Raw genomic sequence first — 23,000 nt, 5'->3', positions numbered from 1 at the left:
CTAACAGCTATAAAAGAGGAAATCGACAGTAACACAATAATAGTGGGGGACTTTAACACCTCACTTACACCAATGGACAGATCATCCAAAATGAAAATAAATAAGGAAACAAAAGCTTTAAGTGACACAATAGACCAGATAGATTTAATTGATATTTATAGGACATTCCATCCAAAAACAGCAGATTACACTTTCTTCTCAAGTGTGCATGGAACATTCTCCAGGATAGATCACATCTTGGGTCACAAATCAAGCCTCAGTAAATTTAAGAAAATTGAAATCATATCAAGCATCTTTTCTGACCACAACGCTATGAGATTAGAAATGAATTACAGGGAAAAAAAACGTAAAAAAGACAAACACATGGAGGCTAAACAATACGTTACTAAATAACCAAGAGATCACTGAAGAAATCAAAGAGGAAATCAAAAAATACCTAGAGACAAATGACAATGAAAACACGACGATCCAAAACTATGGGATGCAGCAAAAGCAGTTCTAAGAGGGAAGTTTATAGCTATACAAGCCTACCTAAAGAAACAAGAAAAATCTCAAATAAACAATCTAACCTTACACCTAAAGAAACTAGAGAAAGAAGAACAAACAAAACCCAAAGTTAGCAGAAGGAAAGAAATCATAAAGATCAGAGCAGAAATAAATGAAATAGAAACAAAGAAAACAAGAGCAAAGATCAATAAAACTAAAAGCTGGTTCTTTGAGAAGATAAACAAAATTGATAAGCCATTAGCCAGACTCGTCAAGAAAAAGAGGGAGAGGACTCAAATCAATAAAATTAGAAATGAAAAAGGAGAAGTTACAACAGACACCACAGAAATACAAAGCATCCTAAGAGACTACTACAAGCAACTCTATGCCAATAAAATGGACAACCTGGAAGAAATGGACAAATTCTTAGAAAAGTATAACCTTCCAAGACTAAACCAGGAAGAAATAGAAAATATGAACAGACCAATCACAAGTAATGAAATTGAAACTGTGATTAGGAATCTTCCAACAAACAAAAGCCCAGGATCAGATGGCTTCACAGGTGAATTCTAGCAAACATTTAGAGAAGAGCTAACACCCATCCTTCTCAAACTCTTCCAAAAAATTGCAGAGGAAGGAACACTCCCAAACTCATTCTATGAGGCCACCATCACCCTGATACCAAAACCAGACAAAGACACTACAAAAAAAGAAAATTACAGACCAATATCACTCATGAATATACATGCAAAAATCCTCAACAAAATACTAGCAAACAGAATCCAACAACGCATTAAAAGGATCATATACCACGATCAAGTGGGATTTATCCCAGGGATGCAAGGATTCTTCAATATATACAAATCAATCAATGTGATATACCATATTAACAAATTGAAGAATAAAAACCATATGATCATCTCAATAGATGCAGAAAAAGCTTTTGACAAAATTCAACACCCATTTACGATAAAAACTCTCCATAAAGTGGGCATAGAGGAAACCTACCTCAACATAATAAAGGCCATATATGACAAACCCACAGCAAACATCATTCTCAATGGTGAAAAAAGCATTTCCTCTAAGATCAGGAACAAGACAAGGATGTCCACTCTCACCACTATTATTCAACATAGTTTTGGAAGTCCTAGTCATGGCAATCAGAGAAGAAAAAGAAATAAAAGGAATACAAATTGGAAAAGAAGAAGTAAATCTGTCACTGTTTTCAGATGACATGATACTATACGTAGAAAATCCTAAAAATGCCACCAGAAAACTGCTAGAGCTAATCACTGAATTTGGTAAAGTTGCAGGATACAAAATTAATGCACAGAAATCTCTTGCATTCCTATACACTAATGATGAAAATTCTGAAAGCGAATTTAAGGAAACACTCCCATTTACCACTGCAGCAAAAAGAATAAAATACCTAGGAATAAACCTACCTAGGGAGACAAAAGACCTGTATGCAGAAAACTATAAGACACTGATGAAAGAAATTAAGATGATACCAACAGATGGAGAGATATACCATGCTCTTGGATTGGAAGAATCAATATTGTGAAAATGACTATACTACCCAAAGCAATCTACAGATTCAATGCAATCCCTATCAAATTACCAATGACATTTTTTAGAGAACTAGAACAAAAAATCTTAAAATTTGTGTGGAGACACTAAAGACCTCGGACAGCCAAAGCAGTCTTGAGGGAAAAAAACGGAGCTGGAAGAATCAGACTCCCTGACTTCAGACTATACTACAAAGCTACAGTAATCAAGGCAATATGGTACTGGCACAAAAACAGAAACATAGATCAATGGAACAAGATAGAAAGCCCAGAGATAAACCCATGCACCTATGGTCAACTAATCTATGACAAAGGAGGCAAGGATATACAATGGAGAAAAGACAGTCTCTTCAATAAGTGGTGCTGGGAAAACTGGACAGCTACATGTAGAAGAATGAAATTAGAACACTCCCTAACACCATACACAAAAATAAACTCACAATGATTCGAGACCTAATTGTAGATTCGAGACCTAAATGTAAGACCGGACACTATAAAACTTCTAGAGGAAAACATAGGAAGAACACTCTTTGACATAAATCACAGCAAGATCTTTTTTGATCCACCTCCTAGAGTAATGGAAGTAAAAACAAAAATAAACAAATGGGACCTAATGAAACTTCAAAGCTTTTGCACAGCAAAGAAAACCATAAACAAGACGAAAAGACAACGCTCAGAATGGGAGAAAGTATTTGCAAACGAATTAACAGACAAAGGATTAATCTCCAAAATATATAAACAGCTCATGCAGCTCAATACTAAAGAAACAAACAACCCAGTCCAAAAATGGGCAGAAGACCTAAATAGGAATTTCTCCACAGAAGACATACAGATGGCCAAGAAGCACATGAAAAGCTGCTCAACATCACTAATTATTAGAGAAATGCAAGTCAAAACTACAATGAGGTATCACCTCACACCAGTTAGCATGGGCATCATCAGAAAATCTACAAACAACAAATGCTGGAGAGTGTGTGGAGAAAAGAGAACCCTCTTGCACTGTTGGTGGGAATATAAATTGATACAACCACTATGGAGAACAGTATGGAGGTTCCTTAAAAAACTAAAAATAGAATTACCATATGACTCAGCAATCCCACTACTGGGCATATACCCAGAGAAAACCATAATTCAAAAAGACACATGCACCCCAATGTTCATTGCAGCACTATTTACAATAGCCAGGTCATGGAAGCAACCTAAATGCCCATCGACAGACGAATGGATAAAGAAGAAGTGGTACATATATACAATGGAATATTACTCAGCCATAAAAAGGAACGAAATTGGGTCATTTGTTGAGACATGGATGGATCTAGAGACTGTCATACAGAGTGAAGTAGTCAGAAAGAGAAAAACAAATATCGTATATTAACGCATTATGTGGAATGTAGAAAAATGGTACAGATGAACCGGTTTGCAGGCAGAAGTTGAGACACAGATGTAGAGAACAAAGTATGGACACCAAGGTGGGAAAGCCACGGGGGTGTGGGGATGGTGGTGTGATGAATTGGGCGACTGGGATTGACATGTATACACTGATGTGTATAAAATTGATGACTAATAAGAACCTGCTGTATAAAAAAATAAATTAAATAAAATTCAAAAATTAAAAAAAAAAAAGTTAAGTAAGCAATGAGAATGTTCCTTAACAGCATAAACTTAAATATTAGCGTCTGGTTGTATGGATGTTATGGGAGGGTAAAACAAGGATTGCTGTCATGCACCTATTTGGAAGATCCCAGTTATCCTTCATAGTAGTGTCCTGTGAACTTGTAAAGATTATGGAAAAATCCTTTGCACCTAAATTTTTAGAAGATGAAAGATCTCTAATGATTGGATACATGAAAATAGATCTGTTTAGAAAAGCACAATGTAGGGACTTCCCTGGTGGTCAAGCAGTTAAGACTCTGTGCTCCCAATGTAGGGGCCCGGGTTCCACCCTTGGTCAGGGAACTAGCTCCTGCATGCCACAACTAAGAGCCCACATGCCACCACTGAAAAGATCCCACATGCTGCAATGAAGATCCTGCACACAGCAATGAAGATCCCACGTACCGTAACTAAGACATGACGCTAATTAATTAATTAATTAATTAATTAATTAATTAAGAAAAGCATGATGTAGACGATAAATTATTTCATACCTTACAGGAAGTCCATGTAAAATATTTATTCATAGAGCTAAAAGTAAGGTTTAAGATTTAAGTTCTTAAAGGAGTAGCTAAAAGTATTTCAACAAAGAAATTGTGCATGAGTGGTTTTTTTTTTCTCTCTTGAAGGCAGATATTTTTAGTTCCAGAGGGCATTTGTTATAGGCATTCAAAAAATTCACTGAAATCACTCTTAAATTCTTACCTCTTACCCTCTTACCCTACCCTCTACTTTTTGGAAAAGGTCTCAAGTCCTTCTCTACTAAGTTCTTCTAAAGCACACTGAGTATCTCTGTCATTACTAGAAACATTGTGGCACTAGTCCTACAAGATAAGAAATTCTTTCTTCATTAATTTATAGTGGTTATTAATAAAATGAACAAGCCATTTAATTACTCAAGTGACCACTCTGAGCCCAATGTGTATATTTTTTTCTAAGAATAGTTAAGGCTGAATTTTAAATGTGAGTAGCCAGTTAGATGCCATATTATTTTGTGTCCAGTCATGTTTGAGAGGATTGCATTTCGGTTATCATCTTAAAATAGCAATTCTAAATACTTTACCAACTGGAGATGAATGTTTAAAGAAAATTTTAATAGTCTTCTAGAGACAGTTATTCATAGATAGCCATAAATGCTGTTTTTTTTAAAGAAAGGCTACCGTTTTATTCTTGCAAGTTGAAATTTATTTTTATTAAGCGAGTGGAAAATATCAGGTTATGTTTGTTTTAGTTTAAACATGAATAAATTCACATTTTACTTCACTTATTAAGGATGAACACAGTCAAGATTTGAAAAGTTGTAAGAGTACAAGATACATTTTAGAATTGCTACGAGAAAAAGAATTGAAAGACATGTACACTACTCCAGCTGGGCATGAAAGAACAGCTGGAAATACCCATGGAGCTGTTTTTAATGAAAGAGAAACAAGTTTCCTGCCCTCTCTGAGGGTTCACTAACTGGCTCCTTGGTGAATGACTGCTTTGATGAGCCTTGAAAATATAAAATCAGAGATAGGGTTAAATAGTATTGGAAATGATGAACTAAGACCCAGCCAAACAAAGCTGCAGGCACTGTACCTCAAGCTACACCAAAAGTTGATTTAAATTACCAAAAAGATTTTGCCAATTACGAACCAAAACCTTAAATATTCTGCTTCGTGCAGTTTATCATCAGGAAACCATCACGAACATCCATAAAGATTCAGCCACACAAATGTTCATTACCTGTTTATAATAATAATAATAATAATACCAAGAAGGGGACAACCTTAAAGTTCAAAAATAGGGGAGAAAGGTAAATCATTGAGACATTATTGTACTGATTTACTGAATGCTGTGTAGCCATTAAAATGACATTGCAAAAGAATATTTAATGTGTGCAAATATATTCACTACATATTAAAATAGCACAAAAAGGAAAGTTATAAAATAATACATACATCATGATTTATGTGTGCTTATGAGCTGTTATATGGCTAAGAGGGCACATACTAAAATTTAACTGGTTATCTCTGGCTGTTGTCATTACGGTTTAGGGACCACATTTTGGGGTTTTTTGTTGTGTGTGTGTGTGTGTGTGTGTGTGTGTGGCTTTTTGACTTATATTTTAAAGATTAGTTTACAATTCTTTCATTTTTTAAATTCATGCATGGCTTTTTGACTTATATTTTAAAGATTAGTTTACAATTCTTTCATTTTTTAAATTCATGCATGGCTTTTTGACTTATATTTTAAAGATTAGTTTACAATTCTTTCATTTTTTAAATTCATGCATGGCTTTTTGACTTATATTTTAAAGATTAGTTTACAATTCTTTCATTTTTTAAATTCATGCATGGCTTTTTGACTTATATTTTAAAGATTAGTTTACAATTCTTTCATTTTTTAAATTCATGCATGGCTTTTTGACTTATATTTTAAAGATTAGTTTACAATTCTTTCATTTTTTAAATTCATGCATGGCTTTTTGACTTATATTTTAAAGATTAGTTTACAATTCTTTCATTTTTTAAATTCATGCATGGCTTTTTGACTTATATTTTAAAGATTAGTTTACAATTCTTTCATTTTTTAAATTCATGCATTAAAACAAATTTATTGAATACCTCCTCTGGGCAAGATACTGTTCTAGAGTCAGACACTATGTTAAATAATGCATGCCTTCCTGAGTACATCTTCTTTAAAAATTCTATTTTAAAAGTCAATGGAGGGTTTCCCTGGTTGCACAGTGGTTAAGAATCCACCTGCCAATGCAGGGGACACGGGTTCAAGCCCTGGCCTGGGAAGATCCCACATGCCGCAGAGCAACGAAGCCCGTGCGCCACAACTACTGAGCCTGTGCTCTAGAGCCCGTGGACCACAACTACTGAGCCCGCATGCCACAACTACTGAAGCCCACGCACCTAGAGCCTGTGCTCCACAGCAAGAGAAGCCACCGCAATGAGAAGCCCGCACACCGCAACGAAGAGTAGCCCCCGCTCGCCACAACTAGAGAAAGCCCGTGCGCAGCAACGAAGACCCAACGCAGCCAAAAAATTAAAAAATAAATAAATTTTTTAGAAAGTCAATGGAAAAATATTTCAAAATTTAAAAGTTGACTTTAAAGGAAAATTAAGCTCATCAGAGTGACCAGTGTTATCTAGAAGCCTGTCTCTAGACAGAGGTAGAATAACAGAGACCTGAACTTCCAACTCCTTCTCTCACCCTTCCTCCTCCTGAGGATGCTTTTAGGCTACCTGCCAGGGAAAGTGAACACAGGGGTGGAAATAAACACAACACTACAGGTGGGATTATCTCAGAGTTATGGAGGAGGATTTTAAGTCCCTGTTGTTAAGGGATGGATCCTGTTAAAAATAAAATGCCTTCAGAACATAGTAGATTGCGGTAACCTAACCTCATTAATGTAGCAGAGAAAGCACAACAGTACAACTTCTTTACTGCAGTTGAGGAAGGAAAGTAAAATGAAGACAGAATCATCAGCATGTAGAAGCATAAAAAGAAGAGCTCCTGTACATTCAGCAGAATAAAGAGAAGATGGCTGTGAAAGCAACATAGCACAAGCTTACACAGCCCCACTGATAGAGTTGCTCCGACTTCCTGTTGCCTAAGTGGAAAAGCAGAAAAGAAAAAAAAAAAGAAAGAAAGAAGGAAAGAAAGAAAAAGAATCCAAGTGACGGTTCAAGCTGTGCGACTATTTGTGAAATTATCAGATAATTTGATAATTCTTTTGGTATTTTAATAAAATCCACCATTAATATTTAATTTTAATACTTTTGAGTTAATCTTTCCAATCCAGCACTCTCCCTGAGCACCAACTCAGAAACTTTTTTCAAAGCTGTTTCAGCGAATAAATGCTAAAATTAAGGTATATTTAAAATTTTTTGCTTAGACATAGAACTTCCTTCTTATACCTCTTTTATGGCAGAGTTAGGAATCTGCATAAGCTATTTATGAATTGATGGCTTAGTTTAATATTTTAGGACCAGGTGAAATCTCAGCCTGTGCTTTGGCATGTTTGGGCATTTATCAGGATCATGTCACATACTTTTCAGGCATATACTTAAAAATTGATCATCATAAATAAATGTAAAGCACCCTCCTGAGGAAAACATTCATCATGGGCCAGACTTTAAAACTGGAACATGCAACCAGGAGCTACAGGAATTGGTGTGCAATTTAGCACTCACTGTGTTTATCAACCATTCAGATAATTTCAGAGCAATTTGGTATGTAAGAGAAATTCTGAAAAAAAACCCACCTTTTTACTGTGGTAACACAGAGAAGTCTCTCCCAGATTTTTATGCAATTATGTTCAATTGCCATTTGTATTAGTTAGTCATTAAAACTCCAAAGGATATAGTGAGTAAACAAAAAAGAAAATGTCCTGCAAGTTGTGATTTTATTCTTTTAAGATATGCTTTCTTGATTTTAATCTTTCAATCACTGACCCCTTGACTTTAAAAGAAAAAAGTCAAAAACTGAAAACACTTCTATTACAGCCACTTTTATATTTGCTGCTAGATTGTGTAAATAGGTCATTCTGATCTAACTTTCAGCAATCTAATTTATGAACGTGGTAATCAGAAGTGAAACTAACGCTTTTAGTTTCAAATGTGTTCCTAACTCATACATACTCTAAAGAATCCATGGTACGGTGTGTGTCCTCAAAGGGAAAAAAAAATGGGTCTAAATTTGACACCTGTGCTCATGTACAGCACATGAAGGTAGGTTAGTTTAAACTGTGCAGAGCTAACAGCGTCAGTACCTATTTTCTTAAATGGAACTCTGAATTTTTTTCAGCTGCCTTTCAGCTGTACACTGACATGTTTGAAGCTCCAAATTAAAAAAATAAAATAAAACAGGACTGCATCCAAATTAGAGTTTTCCATAGTTTTTAAAGAAATGAAGTATGAAGGTTTCTTGTTTCCTGTTTCTTGCTGGTTTCTTGTTAAAACCAGAGCAAAGTCATTCTGATAGATAATTGGGAGCAACAAGGAAAAAGCTTTACAAGAGTATAGATTTCTTTTAAATTGTTCATTTGAGTGACATAAAGTTACACAGCATTCTAAAGTTTTCTTTCACTAATAGGGATGAGGTACTAGGCTAAGTGCATGGGTGATACAAAAACTTAATTTTAATCAATAGTTTCACCTGTCTTCTTAATCCCTTTATTGAAGGCATCAGCAAGCAGTGAGAATGGTCCCTCTTACAACTGTGAGGACCTTAGTCATGTACTTTATGTAATTAAATACCCCACCTCTCACACCTTCTGTTCAAAGAGCTAATTAACAGCTAGAAAGAAAAGACAACAGATGGGAAAGGAGGCATAGACACTCCCAAATTGGTGAAATGGCTCTCTTTGTATCCTGGTGGCTCAAATTCACAAATTTTAGCGTGTTTTAAATGACGAACGCTGTTTGCTGAAGATGCTTCATTCTTGCCATCAGCTGAACATGACTAATTTTTAGAATTGCTGGGTCTGTGAAAGTAAAAGGCAGATAAAATAGTTTAGGACCTGATTTTAAAACTCATTAAAATTCATGAGTTATCCATGGGCTCTCTGGGTTTTGATGGCAAATTATATTTTGTATTGTGGTGGTGGATGGGAAGCAAGGTGCATGTGTTCCCCGAGAGAATGGTGGTTATTTACATATGTGACCTGGAGGCAGGAAAGGGGTTTTAGTTTTGGTTGTTGTAGTGGAGGGGCAAACTGTGGAATGGGAGGAGAAATTGAAAGGAATAGGAATTAAGCCCTGAGGACAGTGTCTTTCCTTCTCTGCCAAGAATGTTGGCTGCTCTGGAAGGAAGGGTCAATATCTCCTGTTCAATAATAGCCAAAGGACAAGATAACAGGAGTCAGACTCAGATGGGTAGATGGCCTAACACCTCATAGAAGGAGAATCCAGGAAGGCTAGATTTGCCAAAATGCCAGCCTACAAGCTGCTCCCGGCGACCCCTTCAATTAAGGGTAGAGCGTGTGGCTAAGGTGGGGTCACAGCAGAAAGACCCACAGAAGAAACCATTTTTTAAACTGACACAAAAAATCAGGCTGAGGAGCATCATAATTTCATTATACTAAAGAAAATAGAACTCTGTTGTGATTTTTGTGTATGTTATACCTTCTATAAATCTAAAACCATGATTTTCTTATATTTTTGTAATTCCTATACCAATAAAATAACCATGGCAGAACAGTCATCTTACATAAATGAAAACAGGATTTAATGAAATGAAATTTTATGAGCTTTGAGAGAAACAATTCTTTGAATTATCTTATTTCGCTTAAATGAAATTAATGTGCTCTTGCTTTCAGTCGTAAATGATCTGTGCTTTATTGTGAATTTCATTTTCTTCTGCAGAGGGATTTATTTTTAAAGAGAGGTGAGATGGAGGAGGAGAGAGGGGTCTGCCTCTTGGGTTGTAGGTGATCTGAGATTTAAGCCTTACAGGCGTCTGCCCGGGGTGAGGCTTCCTGCAGTTCTGCTGAGGATTCTAAGTCAGGAAGGAGGCCAGAAAGAGAGAAGAGGTGGTCCACTGTGAGACCCCCAAAGTGTGCTGAAGGGACATAGCCCTCCAAGGCTATGCCTCCTCTCTTAGACTGAGAGGTGAGAAGAGGGCAGTGTTGGCAACTCCAGTCTGTTCCTGGGATAAAAATGAGCAGATGCGGACCATAAGGCCTTCAGCCCAAATGAAAAGTTCCTGGCCACTACCATGATTCTCTGGATAAAGCAGACACTTGAAGAGCGGAGGGGAGCCCATGATTCCTCAGTCTCAGAGGCTGAGAAGGGTTCATTGGAAATTCAGTGGGACTGATTTTCTGATCATGGGACAGCATAGCTCTGTCTGCCCTGTATCTGCACAAGTTTCTTTGGAAGGAGAGGAAGGCACCTTTTCAAGTTCTCTCAGTGTTCCCATGGAGCGTCCGTTGTGGAACGACATTGACGGGGGAGATTGTTATAGGCATTTCCAAAGGATATTAAGACTTTTGAGGTCTTGTATTAAGATTGGAGCCGGTGGGTGGTGTCAAAGTATACTTCTCAAAAAATTTAAAATGAGACTCTCATAAAAGGAGAAAAAGAACATGTGTTAAAGATTTTTTTTTAAATCTCATTAAGTAATGATGGAACCACTAAGATGCTAAAGTTTATTCAAGGAGCATTTGAGGAACAGAGCATTTATAGAGACTTTAATAAAATAATATTAGAGTAAGATTGCTAGGTAAGATACAAAACTTGTTACCATCCAAAACAGCAATAGGATATAATTTCTAGAGTTATCTTTTCTACTACACAGAAATAATGCATATTTCTGCAGGAAACAGATCTACAAGTTAACATGTAACTTCACAGAGACTGAGCCCTTAATTAACATTTTACTAAAAATTAATCCTTGGGTGGACCTGTTAAAACAATGCCTCAGTTTGATTCTTAAAAGGACATGGGGGCTTCCCTGGTGGCGCAGTGGTTGAGAATCTGCCTGCCAATGCAGGGGGCACGGGTTCGAGCCCTGGTCTGGGAAGATCCCACATGCCGCGGAGCAACTAGGCCCGTGAGCCACAGCTACTGAGCCTGCGCGTCTGGAGCCCCTGCTCCGCAACAAGAGAGGCCGCGATAGTGAGAGGCCCGCGTACCGCGATGAAGAGTGGCCCCCACTTGCCGCAACTAGAGAAAGCCCTCGCACAGAAACGAAGACCCAACACAGCCATAAATAAATAAATAAATAAATTTTTTTTAAAAAAAAGGACATGGAATTATCCTCTTTGCCTTATTTACAAGTTTTGGATCATTTTTCTGAACACTAGGGAATCTTGTCTAGTACCTCTTGATATTTATCCCTCTATTCTTTTTCCTTAAACTCATGTTACCCACGTGTGATTGTGGTTGATAAGCACAGAATTTTTGCTTTTATCTTCCTCCTCTGTGCCCCTTTACTCACACACACATATCCCAGCATCACCACAACACAGATGTAATGCCAGGATCCAAAAGAGAAGAGTCAGGTGGCTCTGACTGAATACACCAATTGAATTGAATATACCAATGTGTTGAACTCACTGCTGATATAGAAGGGTGAACTTAACTTTTGAATTATTCCGCAAAATTCAGGAGGTTGTAGGCATGGTCTAGGCTAATTCCTTTACTATGAATATCAAGGGAATAGGCCAAGTTTTTTGTTGTACAGAAAGTTCCTTGCAGTAATTATTGCTAGATCCAAGAGGGCTTGCCATACTCACTATCACATCCCTAGTGGATATATTAAGGGTACCCCCAGGGCATACTTTGCTGGTATCAGCAACCTAGGCACACACTTTATCTGAGATTCCTGCTTCTGGAATTTGCTGGTGACTGCAGCCTATTCCCTCAGAGATTTTCTTAAGGACCCTTTTCAGCTATCTCTCTTTTCTATCCTGTCTCAAAGACATCAACATTCCTTCCCTCTTTTGGCTCACTGCCCACACAAAAGAATGAAACCAAATTGGGTTATAGAAAACTATGGAACCAAAGAGAATAATTTCTCTATTATGGTGAATTATGCCTTCTGATTCTGTTTAACCCAGATATAGTCATTTCATATTTTTATCCTGCTTAGGAACAAGTGAATTTAGGAATTCTGAGCATTAATTAAATCATTTAAATCCAAAGCTGCCATGGAACCTCGAAAATAATAGGGAGCACTTTGATGATTTTTTCACATTTGGGATAGCTTCTGCAGCGATTCTTTGCAACTCCTTCAGTGGGTTAAAACCCGTGTTCTCTCCATAATCAGTTTTGGCTTCAACCTTGGATAAGTCCTTGTGTTTTCAGGAACCATGGTTATCTTTTCCCTAAAGAGAGTGACATTTCTTATGAGTTAATTTTAATGCTCTTCCTTATCTAGAATGTTCACTCATGGCAAGATGGAAAGAATTCTACTGTTTCATTATTTCAAAAACATTATCTGGCTTTCTCTGGACTGATTTAGGTATTTACAACCAGAAAACGTGTTTCGAATTCTTTTACTAGTATCTTACCTTCTTCATAGTATTGGTACATCGATTGTATCAAAATTTAATTTGATATTAGTCTTCTTTACTTCCTTATGACCGAAGGCCAGAGGGTCACCTCAAGATGAGTTCTACCACTACCTGGCAACAGCAAACTGACATCTTTGTTTAGAAAGACACACTTAGCCTAGAGCATTTTTCAGTTACAAGACCATGTTCTATGAAAGGTCAGGTTTGTTTGTTTATTTGTTTTGCTGGTTGGTCGATTTATTAAATGTAGCAGTGAATATGGTATTCACATTGTTTTTCTAAAGGGAAAAATCCATCCAAAATATAAGATCCCAGTAATGTTTTTGATAGTTCTGCAGTGTCAAGGCAGCAAATGTGTTATCACCCTGTAATTAATTCCACTAGTGCTCTCTCATTCACTTATCAGATTTAAATTAAATTCAACAAACATTATTGAATACCTCCTACAAGATATAGGTAGTCCCTTCCCCTAAGGAATTTGCAATTTAATGGCCATGAAGGAATGTACTCAACCAATAGGAATACTAGCCAGAATGGTGTTATTGATTTAATAAAGATATACCAGTCATGGTCATGAAAACATTGACCCCCCCACCTAAATTTTGACTGGATAGGTTGCAAAAGGGACCTTGAAATCATCTGACTCAACCATCTCACTTTTAAATATAAATTTATGTTATTCTTTATTAGAGTAATCTATATTTGTTGTAGAAAGTTGAGAATATGTAGAAAAGTGGAAAGAAATCAAACACCCAGAGTCCCTCCACTACAAAGCAGCTATTATTAACTCTTTTGGTATATTTCCTTCCAGTCTCCTTCTCACATATTGTATTTTTTACATACATGAGATAATATTTAATATGCAATTTTATGCATTGATTATTTTTCCATAAAATATTCTGACATGATCCTTTCCCAGTGCTATTAAAAACTCTTGGTAAACATTTTTTAAGCTAAATAATGTTCAGCTATTGGATCAGTCATAACTTAGACATTCTTCTATTTAGGTTGTTTATACTGTTTCACTATTGGATGGCTTTGAGCTTAAAACTTTCTCAGGATAGAGTCTGAAGTAGGTTTATGGGTCAAAGTACATGAACATTTTTAAGGCTCTTGCAAGATAGTTTTTGAACACCACGCATTTTGTACCTTGCGTTTGCCTTTATCTTCACAGCAGGTTTCATTAGCCTTCCTTACACATACTACAGGCTCTTCTGCCTTTTAATTGGCAAGGAAATCACCAGGAACTGAATATACACTGGAGGGAGGAGATAAGCAGAGTTATCAAAACCAGCTCCCGAGAAGAGTTGGAAACTTAATCTAGCTAAGCTTCTAGTAGTGCCCTCCTAACAAATGTGTTATCTCCTTTTGAAGTTGCATAGACCTTGACTTACACAAGTATAGAAAGTTAATGGTTCCTTACTTATGGAATTGAGTGGAGAAGGCAGAAATTAGATTAGATTCATGCATTTCTAAAAACCACTGAGTTTCCGGTAATTGTTGTTAATAACAATTTCAAGCAACACGGCTTTCTCTAATAGCTGTGAAGGGGTGTGAGCAGAATCATGAGAAACAGTCACTGCTGTTACTGATGTGCCATCATGAGGGAGCTAGTTTATTTTGGGCTAGGCTCAAAGGCCTGGGGTCCACTGAGGTCCAGTATGGCCTGAAACATTATATTAAGCCTGAGACTGGAAGACCTGTGGGATCCCCCGAGCTCTATCCTGTGCCCCTGGGAGCCTCTGAATGGAGCGTTGACATAGGCTGGGTGGTCTGAAACTTCTGCAGACTCAGCCCCCTCTTCTGGCCTGAGCCAGAGTCAGGTCACAGCACAGTGGACTCAGGATTGGCCTTGAGGTTGCCTAAACAGCATCTCATTCTCAAGCACAGACAAGTGGAATGTGAAATGGAATTTCTGACAGAGGTGCCAACTTTCCAGGGACCTTGGTCTGCTTCCAGCCCTTTGACTTGAAGACTCATAAATGTCCTCACTGCTAAAAGATAAATAAATCCATTTTTAAAACTTTCCTCAGAGCACCTCCTTGACATGGTCCCCATGGATATTTTCTGATTGGTTTTCTAACTCCTCTTCTCCCTCCTCACCTGTGGAAACTAGTTATATAGTCCAAGTCTAACCAGCACCGACAAGAGCAAGGGTTACCTCACAGACCCACTGTCTACACCTTTCTGTTTTTATATTCCGAGCCATACTTGGTTTCTGCTTTCTTAAATAGCACATTTAGAAACTGGTTTAGTTCAGCTGAAGGTCTCTTGAAATCCCTGAATTTTTTCCTGCCATATTTTCAAATAACTAGTGATAAGCTATACTACTTACAAAGCTTGGGTTTCCAGCTAAAGTGTAATATTTGTGTGTTTCCTTGCAATTTTGGATTAGATCACTGTTTTGTTAACCCAGCGGCCAGTTGGCTTATGGTCAAGTTCATATTTATTCTTGATTTTGTTATCACAGATTCACTTTTTAGAGAAAGAGGCTTAAACTTGGCCTTCTATTACCTCTGCTGTTTTAAAATCCAAGACGTTGAGGTGTTCTTTGTGTGAGTCCTCCGGTCCCGTGGAAATGCCTTCCAAATTCAGAAAATGTCCTACGAATTGTTATAATCTTAAATACAATCGTTTTCTCAGGCCCCCCAAAGTTATAGAGCATCCCAGCCACCCCCCACCCCGAGTTCCTGTTTTACAAATAAGATGGTTGAAAAGCCTGCTTGCTCTCATCTTAGCTTTTTTCTCTCACTTCCCACTTCAGATGCCCATCTTTACTTGTCAGTGGGGGGTTGGGAGTAGCTTGAATCTCAGACCTTCTGGTGTTTTCAGCCAAGAGAGTCTTGGCAAATGCAAGGTGGTAGGAGGACGCGGTGGGAGAAGAGGTGGAGGTCAAGCGGTGCTAGATTCTCCATACAAGCTTCATAAATGATTGATCAATTGAGAAAAGAAGCAATTCTGGGATTTTGGAGATAACAAGGAATAAGATTAAGTAGTCCAGATAAAGGCTTTATTAAAGCAGCCATTTTAATAGATTTTTTAGGCAGAGGACCAAGTCGATCCTTGGAATGAGTGCAAATTTTTTATTGAGCCAGTAGAAAGTGATGGTGACATATTGGACGTGTACGTTGGATTTATGAGTGTAATTCAACGTGAAAACTAGCATGTGAATGCATGGGTTGTGTAAATGTTACGTATAAAATTATATTCTTTGATTTATAACTACAAGCTTTATGTGCAGAACTCATTGCCTTTTTATGATGCTGCTTGTTTGGCATGTATTCTTAGCTGTAACTGTGTTTCAAAAGAGCCATTCTATTTCGGATTTTGACAAGGTAGGTTGCGGGTGATCTCTGTAGAGCAATGTTATTTTCCAGTAATATTGCAGACCACAGGCTGAAGTACGAGTTTGTATAATGAGTCATGGTAGGAGCTCTCTGTCTCCTTCCGGCCCCCATATTCTTCCCCTGAGTCGTTTATGCAGAGTCGAGTCTCTGAGCAATGCTGTGTATCTGCATCATCCCTTGGACTCGATATGTTTAGAATCAATTTTAAATTAGAAAGAAAATTCTAAACATAAACGTCCATTTTGAATGACTTGCAATTTGCTTTTCTCCCCACTTTTTTCACATTGCCTTCTTAACTAACAAAGAAGAATCGCTAAAGGAAGAGGCATATTAGAGGAGCTAGATTCCAATTAAGGTCCCCTGTGACTGCTGTGTAACTAAAATGACTACTTACCACTCCTAGGAAACAAAGAGGAAAATCTCAAAGATCAAAGGGAATTGTTGAAGTTAGAGACATAAAAAGACCCACATACTTTAAAAACACACACACACATGCACATACACACAAAAAAACTCTTCTTGTCTCCTACCCTCATCCCTGTTGGATTTTTTTTTTTTTAATGTCAGGAAAAAGTTTCAGCTTATCAGTTGATAGGAAGACATTGTTTTGTGGGGTGAATAACATGGGTTTTGAATTAGACCTGGTTCAATTTCCTCATCTGTATTTTCCAGGCTGTGTGAACTTGAGCAAGTTACTCAAGTAATGGATTACTTGAGGATAGATTGAGGTGATCCATGGAATGCTCAGGTCATAGTAAATGCTTAATAACTTTCGGTTGTCATCCGTGAGAATCTTCATCATTATCACTTATCACCACCACCGCCTTCATATCATGGTCATCACGGCCTCCACCGCCTCCAGTCACCATCACCATCACCATCACCATCACCATCACCATCACCATCACCATCACCATCATCACCATCATCACCACCATCACCATCACCATCACCATCACCATCACCATCATCACCATCACCATCACCATCACCTCCTCACTCTCCTGGTTTTCCTCCTACCTCTCTGTACCCTCCCCTCCTCACAACCCCTTTTGCAGACTCTCTTCCTCTTCCAAACCCTAAATACTGGGATTCCTGAGGTTTACGTCCTCTCTCACTACACATTCTCCCTGGCAGCCTCATCCACAGTGGGGGCTTCCTGTCTCAGCCATTGCTGATGACTCCCAAATCCATTACTCCAGCCGAGGTCGCTCTTCTAAGCTTCAAACATTATATCCATCTGTCCACTGGACATCTCCCCTTAAATGTCCCAGCGGCACTTCAGACTAAAGCTCAACACAATTTCCCTCCCCTGACCTTGTGCCTTCTCTTTGTTTCTTATCTTAAAGAAGGCATCACAATTCACCCTGTTACCAAAGCAAGAAAATTGGGTGTCATCCTTGACTCTACACTTTCCCCTTCCTCCGCTGTTCAATCGATGAATGATGTCTGTTACACCTTCTAGGCTCTCAGGTTCATGTGGGTAGTGACCATTTTAGAACTGGAAATCTCAGTGCCTAGCACAGTACTCAATAACTATTGAATGAATGAATAAAGGAGTGAATGAATGTCCTGAATATCCCCACTTCCTTCCATTTCCTCTGCCTCTTCTGTAGTATAGGCCACCGTCCGTTCTCAACAACTTAATAATTCATAATTTAGAAATCCCATAGTTGAAATATCGTAACTGATCTCCCTGCTTCTAGGGTTGTGGTCCCCACCCCCAGCACCACTGCAGTTCATTTTCCACACGGCACAGAGAGATTTTCATGAAACCCAAGAATCTGATTGTGATCATGCCTCTTCCCGGCTGAAAGCACTGCAATGACTCTCACTAATTATCCTGATTTGATGTCCTGGCTTACAGCTGTTATCCCGGCCCAATTGTCAATCTCATAAATGTCCTGAATTGGGCGATAATGATATGATCACCCTATACCTAATCTCTCGTCTGCTTACGTTTCCAGCCTAATTGCTCCTCATTCTTTCCTTACCCCTACATGCTATCTAGTCTTATTAAACTTAAAGCTTTTTGTATTTGTTGTGTTCTCACATGCTCTTCCTTCTGCCTAGAAATTCCCTTCTCTCTTTGACTCGCAGATTCCTACCATCCGGGTCTCAGGCTAAACCTTCCTTTACAGAAGCGTCTTCTCTGACCCCCAGGGTTATGTCAGGTACCTCTTCCTTCATGTTCCCATAGCATCTTGCATCCTAGCTCTTGCCTCACTGTTTTCACTACCTGTTAACTTCTGTGGTTCCGCACTAGCCTCTAAGTTCTCTCAGGTCAGTGACCACATCTGTTCGCTGCACAGTTGAATCCTGGTGCCTAACCCAGGCTCCCCGACAGAGATGACATTCAGCAAACGTGTAGTGAATGAAGTAAAAATCCCATGCTATTAGAATGATCAAAGTACACGTGTGGAAAAATCTTCCACGATAAATCTTCTGGGAATATGCCTAATTTTTGACTGTAAACAGTACATTTGTCTTCTTGCCTCTGTTCATCGTGTTTGTGATAACGGTGGAAATGATTCTGTGTTCCTTTGATTAAAAGTTCATTCTAGGACAGGATTTGGAGTTGGTACGCAAGGTCAATTCCAGGAACTCTTGCAGGTGATAATGTTGCAAAACAAAGCAAAGAACAGCTGTTTTCTAGCCTTTTCAAGCAGTTGAAGCTACTTTTATTTCAACTATGTATGGCAGATGGTTTTAAAGTTATTTGTTCTGAAGTTAAAGTTAAATTTGCTCTAATTATTCTAATGTATCCTAGATTGCTTAAGTTCCAAATTCTATTCTCACACTAATAAAAACAAACATAAAATGTCTCATACTTCCGATATAATTATTTGTATTGTATTATTTGAAAACTTGAAATTGTGTGCTTTTAGATGGTAAATTTTACACTGTTATTTGATCTACCAGAGAATGCAAACATTTTGTTTCACATGCATTGACTAGAAAGGAGTTCTGGACCTATCTAGGGGTCTGTGTACATCATTCTATTAAGTGAAAAGGAAGGTTAATGGCTTTTATTCCAAACAGAAATAGCTTTAGTGTTTTTATTACAAAAACAATACACATTCATGGCCAAAAAAAAATCAGGAAAGATAAAGAAGAAAATAAAAATCATCTGTACTCCCACTTTTAGGTTACTGTGTTAAACATTTTAGGGTATATATTTCTCATCTTTTTTTTCTGTATGTGTAGTCATATCAATACAGTTTTTTAAATGGAAATGGTATCATTCCACACATATGGCTTTAAAATGTGTTTTTCCACTTGACAAGTTTGGGACTTTCCGGAAGAAAAAAATGGGTAAAGAGCATGTTAGGAAGTTTTGCTTCCTAGTGTATTGAATGGTGTAACTTCCTCTTCGCCATCCCCATTAAGAAAACTTAAATAATCTGTATTACTTTTTGAATCAGTCAGGGTTCATCTGAAGGAACCAGAAGCCATGCTAGCTGTTTTAAGCAGAAAAAGATTTGATTTTTTAAAAATAGGTGTTTATAATATTGTTGGGAGGTCTAGAAGAGGGCGCCCTAGGCTGATCCTCCAGAAATAAACCTAAACTGCACTTGGACTGCCAGGGTGCCTGCCCCTTCCTCATGATCAGGGAGATGGGGAATCAGAAAGGACCCGGGGGCTTCCCTGGTGGCGCAGTGGGTGAGAATCTGCCTGCCAATGCAGGGGACGCGGGTTCGAGCCCTGGTCTGGGAGGATCCCACATGCCGCGGAGCGGCTGGGCCCGTGTGCCACAACTACTGAGCCTGCGCGTCTGGAGCTTGTGCTCCGCAACGGGAGAGGCCGCGATAGTGAGAGGCCCGCGCACCGCGATGAAGAGTGAGAGGTCCACGCACCGCGATGAAGAGTGGCTCCCGCTCGCTGCAACTAGAGAAAGCCCTCGCACAGAAACGAAGACCCAACACAACCAAATAAATAAATAAATAAATATATTTAAAAAAAAAAAAAAAAAAGAAAGGACCCTGGAACGGCTGCTCCATAGACACATCAGCCCAGCTGACGTACGGGGACGGACTTGTCACTGCCACTGCTATTGGCCCTAGAGCCACACAGCATCTGCTGAATCCACACTGCCAAAAACGGATGCCTGTATCCCTGTCTTGCTTCTCTGCCCTCACGAAGATAGTAGCCTGTACACAGGAAGCTAAAAGACAAGCTAAAGTCTCCATGACTCTGCTTACCATCAGAAATCAGAGATGCCCTCCGCTCACTTCTGTCTCTAAAATTTCAGACTGCATCTAATTGGCAGAACCTAAATCACATCTGAAACCCTAGTTCAAGAGAGTCTAGGAAATGTAGTTTGGATATGTCTAGTCTCTGCTGTATAGGGCAGCCCAATCCCATCAGTCAGGAGGCTGGAGTGGACATTGAATACTGCCGTAGTCACCACACATCAAGGCTTTGGGTGTTGGGTTTTTGTCCCTTTTGGATGCATCACTATACAAAGAAGAACTTAACAGCAACATAAAGAGGGAGAGTTTATCAGAAGTGGTGATATATACCACTACAATTTATTTACTCCATCCCTATTGCTATTTATTCATTTTCTGTTGGTTTTTTTTTTCCATATAAACAGTGTCTTGATAAACTGCTCTTAGCAGAGTCACTAATAGCCTCCATGTTCCTAAACCCAATGGGCAATTTCTCAGACCCCATTTTACTTGACCTATCAGGACTTTTGATGTGGCTATGCGTTCTCTTCTTGAAACTCTTCCTTCACTTGGTTTCGGAACCTCCCGCTCTCCTGATGTTCTTTCTAGCTCACCTGCTCGTTCTGCATCTCCTTGCTGGTTCCTTCTCATCTCTCTAGCTCTTAATGTTGGGTGCCCAGGATCCAGTCTCCCTTCTCTGTTTACTCCCTGGCTCATCTCATCCAGCCTTATGGCTTTCAATACCCTGAAGTCCACACCCGTGTATCCTACAGCTGCCGATTAACATGTACTTTTGATGCTTTAAAAACATCTCAAACCTAACATTTCCAAAATCGAACTTCTGCTTTTTCCCACTACATATATTCCACTCACTCCTCCATTTCAGTTCGTGGAACCTCCATCTTTCAGTTTGCTTACAACAAAATCCTGAGGGTCGTCCTTTACTTCTCTCTCTCACATTCACATTCAATCCATCAGCAAATCCTGTTGATTCTGCCTCCAAAAATATCCACAGTCCAACACTTTTCTCCATCCCCACTTGCTCCCTGCGGGTCCAAGCCACTGTTATTTCTCTCTTGGACTTTTGCCCCAGCTCTTCAGTGGTCTCTGTGCCCTCCCTAGAGTCTAAAAGTTAGAACATGTCACCTCTCTGCTCAGAGCACTCCAGTGAAATTCTATCTCACTCAGGATAGAAGTCACAGACTTTTTACAACAACCCAGAAGGCACCTTATGATACTGCCACCCACACTGCCACCATCTTTCTGATTTCCTTTCCATCATTCTCATCCTTGCCCACCTTGCTCCAGTCTCACTGATGATCTTAAGCATCTCTGTCCCTAAAGGACTCGGCAATTGCTGGCCCCTCTGCTTGGAATGCTCTTCCCCCAGACATCCACAAGGCCCTCTCTTCACCCCCAGACGTTGTTCAGCCATCACCTGCTCAATAAGGCCTTTCCTGATCTCTGTATTTAAAGTTGCAAACAGACCTCTCCTCCAGCCTTCCGAACCCTCCTTCTCGGTTTTATCTTTCTCCATCGCACCTACGGCTTTCTAATTAATTATATAACTTCTTTCTTCTATTGCCTGCCCTGCCCCCTGTGAAAAAATTGATTTTTAAATATATTTTTAACTATTGAGTCAGTGCATGGAACAGTATCTGGGCACATTGGTAGTCATTCATCAAGTGTTTGTTGAATGAATATATTTCTTTATACATGTGTCATTGTGCACTTGTCTAATTATTTAGTGGGGATTAATTCCTAGGGTCAAAGATATGCACAAAATTGCCCGGAAAGGTTTTAACAATTTGTTCTCCCAACAAGAGTCAATGAAATGTCTTTTTCCTGATACCCTCACCAACATCATACCCTAGTCACACTATCCGTTCCATTCCTTGAACTCACCGTGTTCATCCCTACTTGATGCATTTGCACTGACTCCTTCCTGCTCCCAGAATGCTCTCCTGCCACATTTTGACTTGATTTCACTCTTCTTCTTATTCAGGTCTCACTTGAACTGTCATCTCCTTGGAGAGGCCTCCCCCGGCCATCAGCTGTAGAGTAACTTCCCAGTCACTCCATATCACATCACCCTAATTTACTTTCATTACAGCATATTTCTCTACCAGATATTTTCTTATGTGTATGTTGTTTATTTGTTTGTCTGTGCTTTCCCACTCTAGAATGTAAGCTCCGTGAGAACAAGAGCTTCCTAAGTCTTTTGCCACGCTATCTCCATAAATGTGTGTTTGATAATGGAATAGACCCTGGGTATTGTAATTTTCTCGCTGTGACGATCTGCTGGGTGGGAAGTGGATTTAACATGAATTATTTGCCTAGATTGGTGAAGCTGAGCAACTTTTCAAGTATGAAAGCTTCCTTTTGAATAACAAATGCTAAGATGACCTAGAAGTTGAAATATTCAGTTAGCATATTTGTTTTAGATATGCTATATCAGATTTCTTATGTTTCTGAGAAGTTGCATGATTTCTTAAGTTTCTGAAGCCTCCTTTCTCATTTATGTCAACATTTGTATCCATAAAGTAGGATTCCTTCTGCAAATTGCACTCACGTACTGTTGTTTTCTTTGTGTCTCCACAGCTTTTGGAAAGAACCAACAGTGTTTTTGAAGAGTCAGATGCCGGTGCTACCAAGAGTCCGCTCCACTTAGCTGTAAGTGAGATGCTGTGGGCAGCTTCCCCTGTTACAAAAAGAACCTCAGTGTTCCTAAAACTAGGCTGCTCTTAAAAGGAAAGCATAG

The 23,000-nt window shown here is 38.8% G+C and overlaps 1 protein-coding gene across 1 annotated transcript in view; it reads left to right on the top strand.

The window, feature by feature from the left end:
- ANKRD44 (ankyrin repeat domain 44) overlaps positions 1–23,000 on the top strand; it is a 325,239-nt gene that overhangs the window by 265,088 nt on the left and 37,151 nt on the right. Inside the window, 1 exon segment of the mRNA XM_036857992.1 lies at positions 22,841–22,912. Coding sequence (XP_036713887.1) covers positions 22,841–22,912 — 72 coding nt within the window.

The sequence above is a fragment of the Balaenoptera musculus genome, chromosome 7 (assembly GCF_009873245.2).
Source record: "Balaenoptera musculus isolate JJ_BM4_2016_0621 chromosome 7, mBalMus1.pri.v3, whole genome shotgun sequence".
Classification (NCBI taxonomy): domain Eukaryota; kingdom Metazoa; phylum Chordata; class Mammalia; order Artiodactyla; family Balaenopteridae; genus Balaenoptera; species Balaenoptera musculus.
This window is presented reverse-complemented; position numbering and strand designations above follow the sequence as displayed.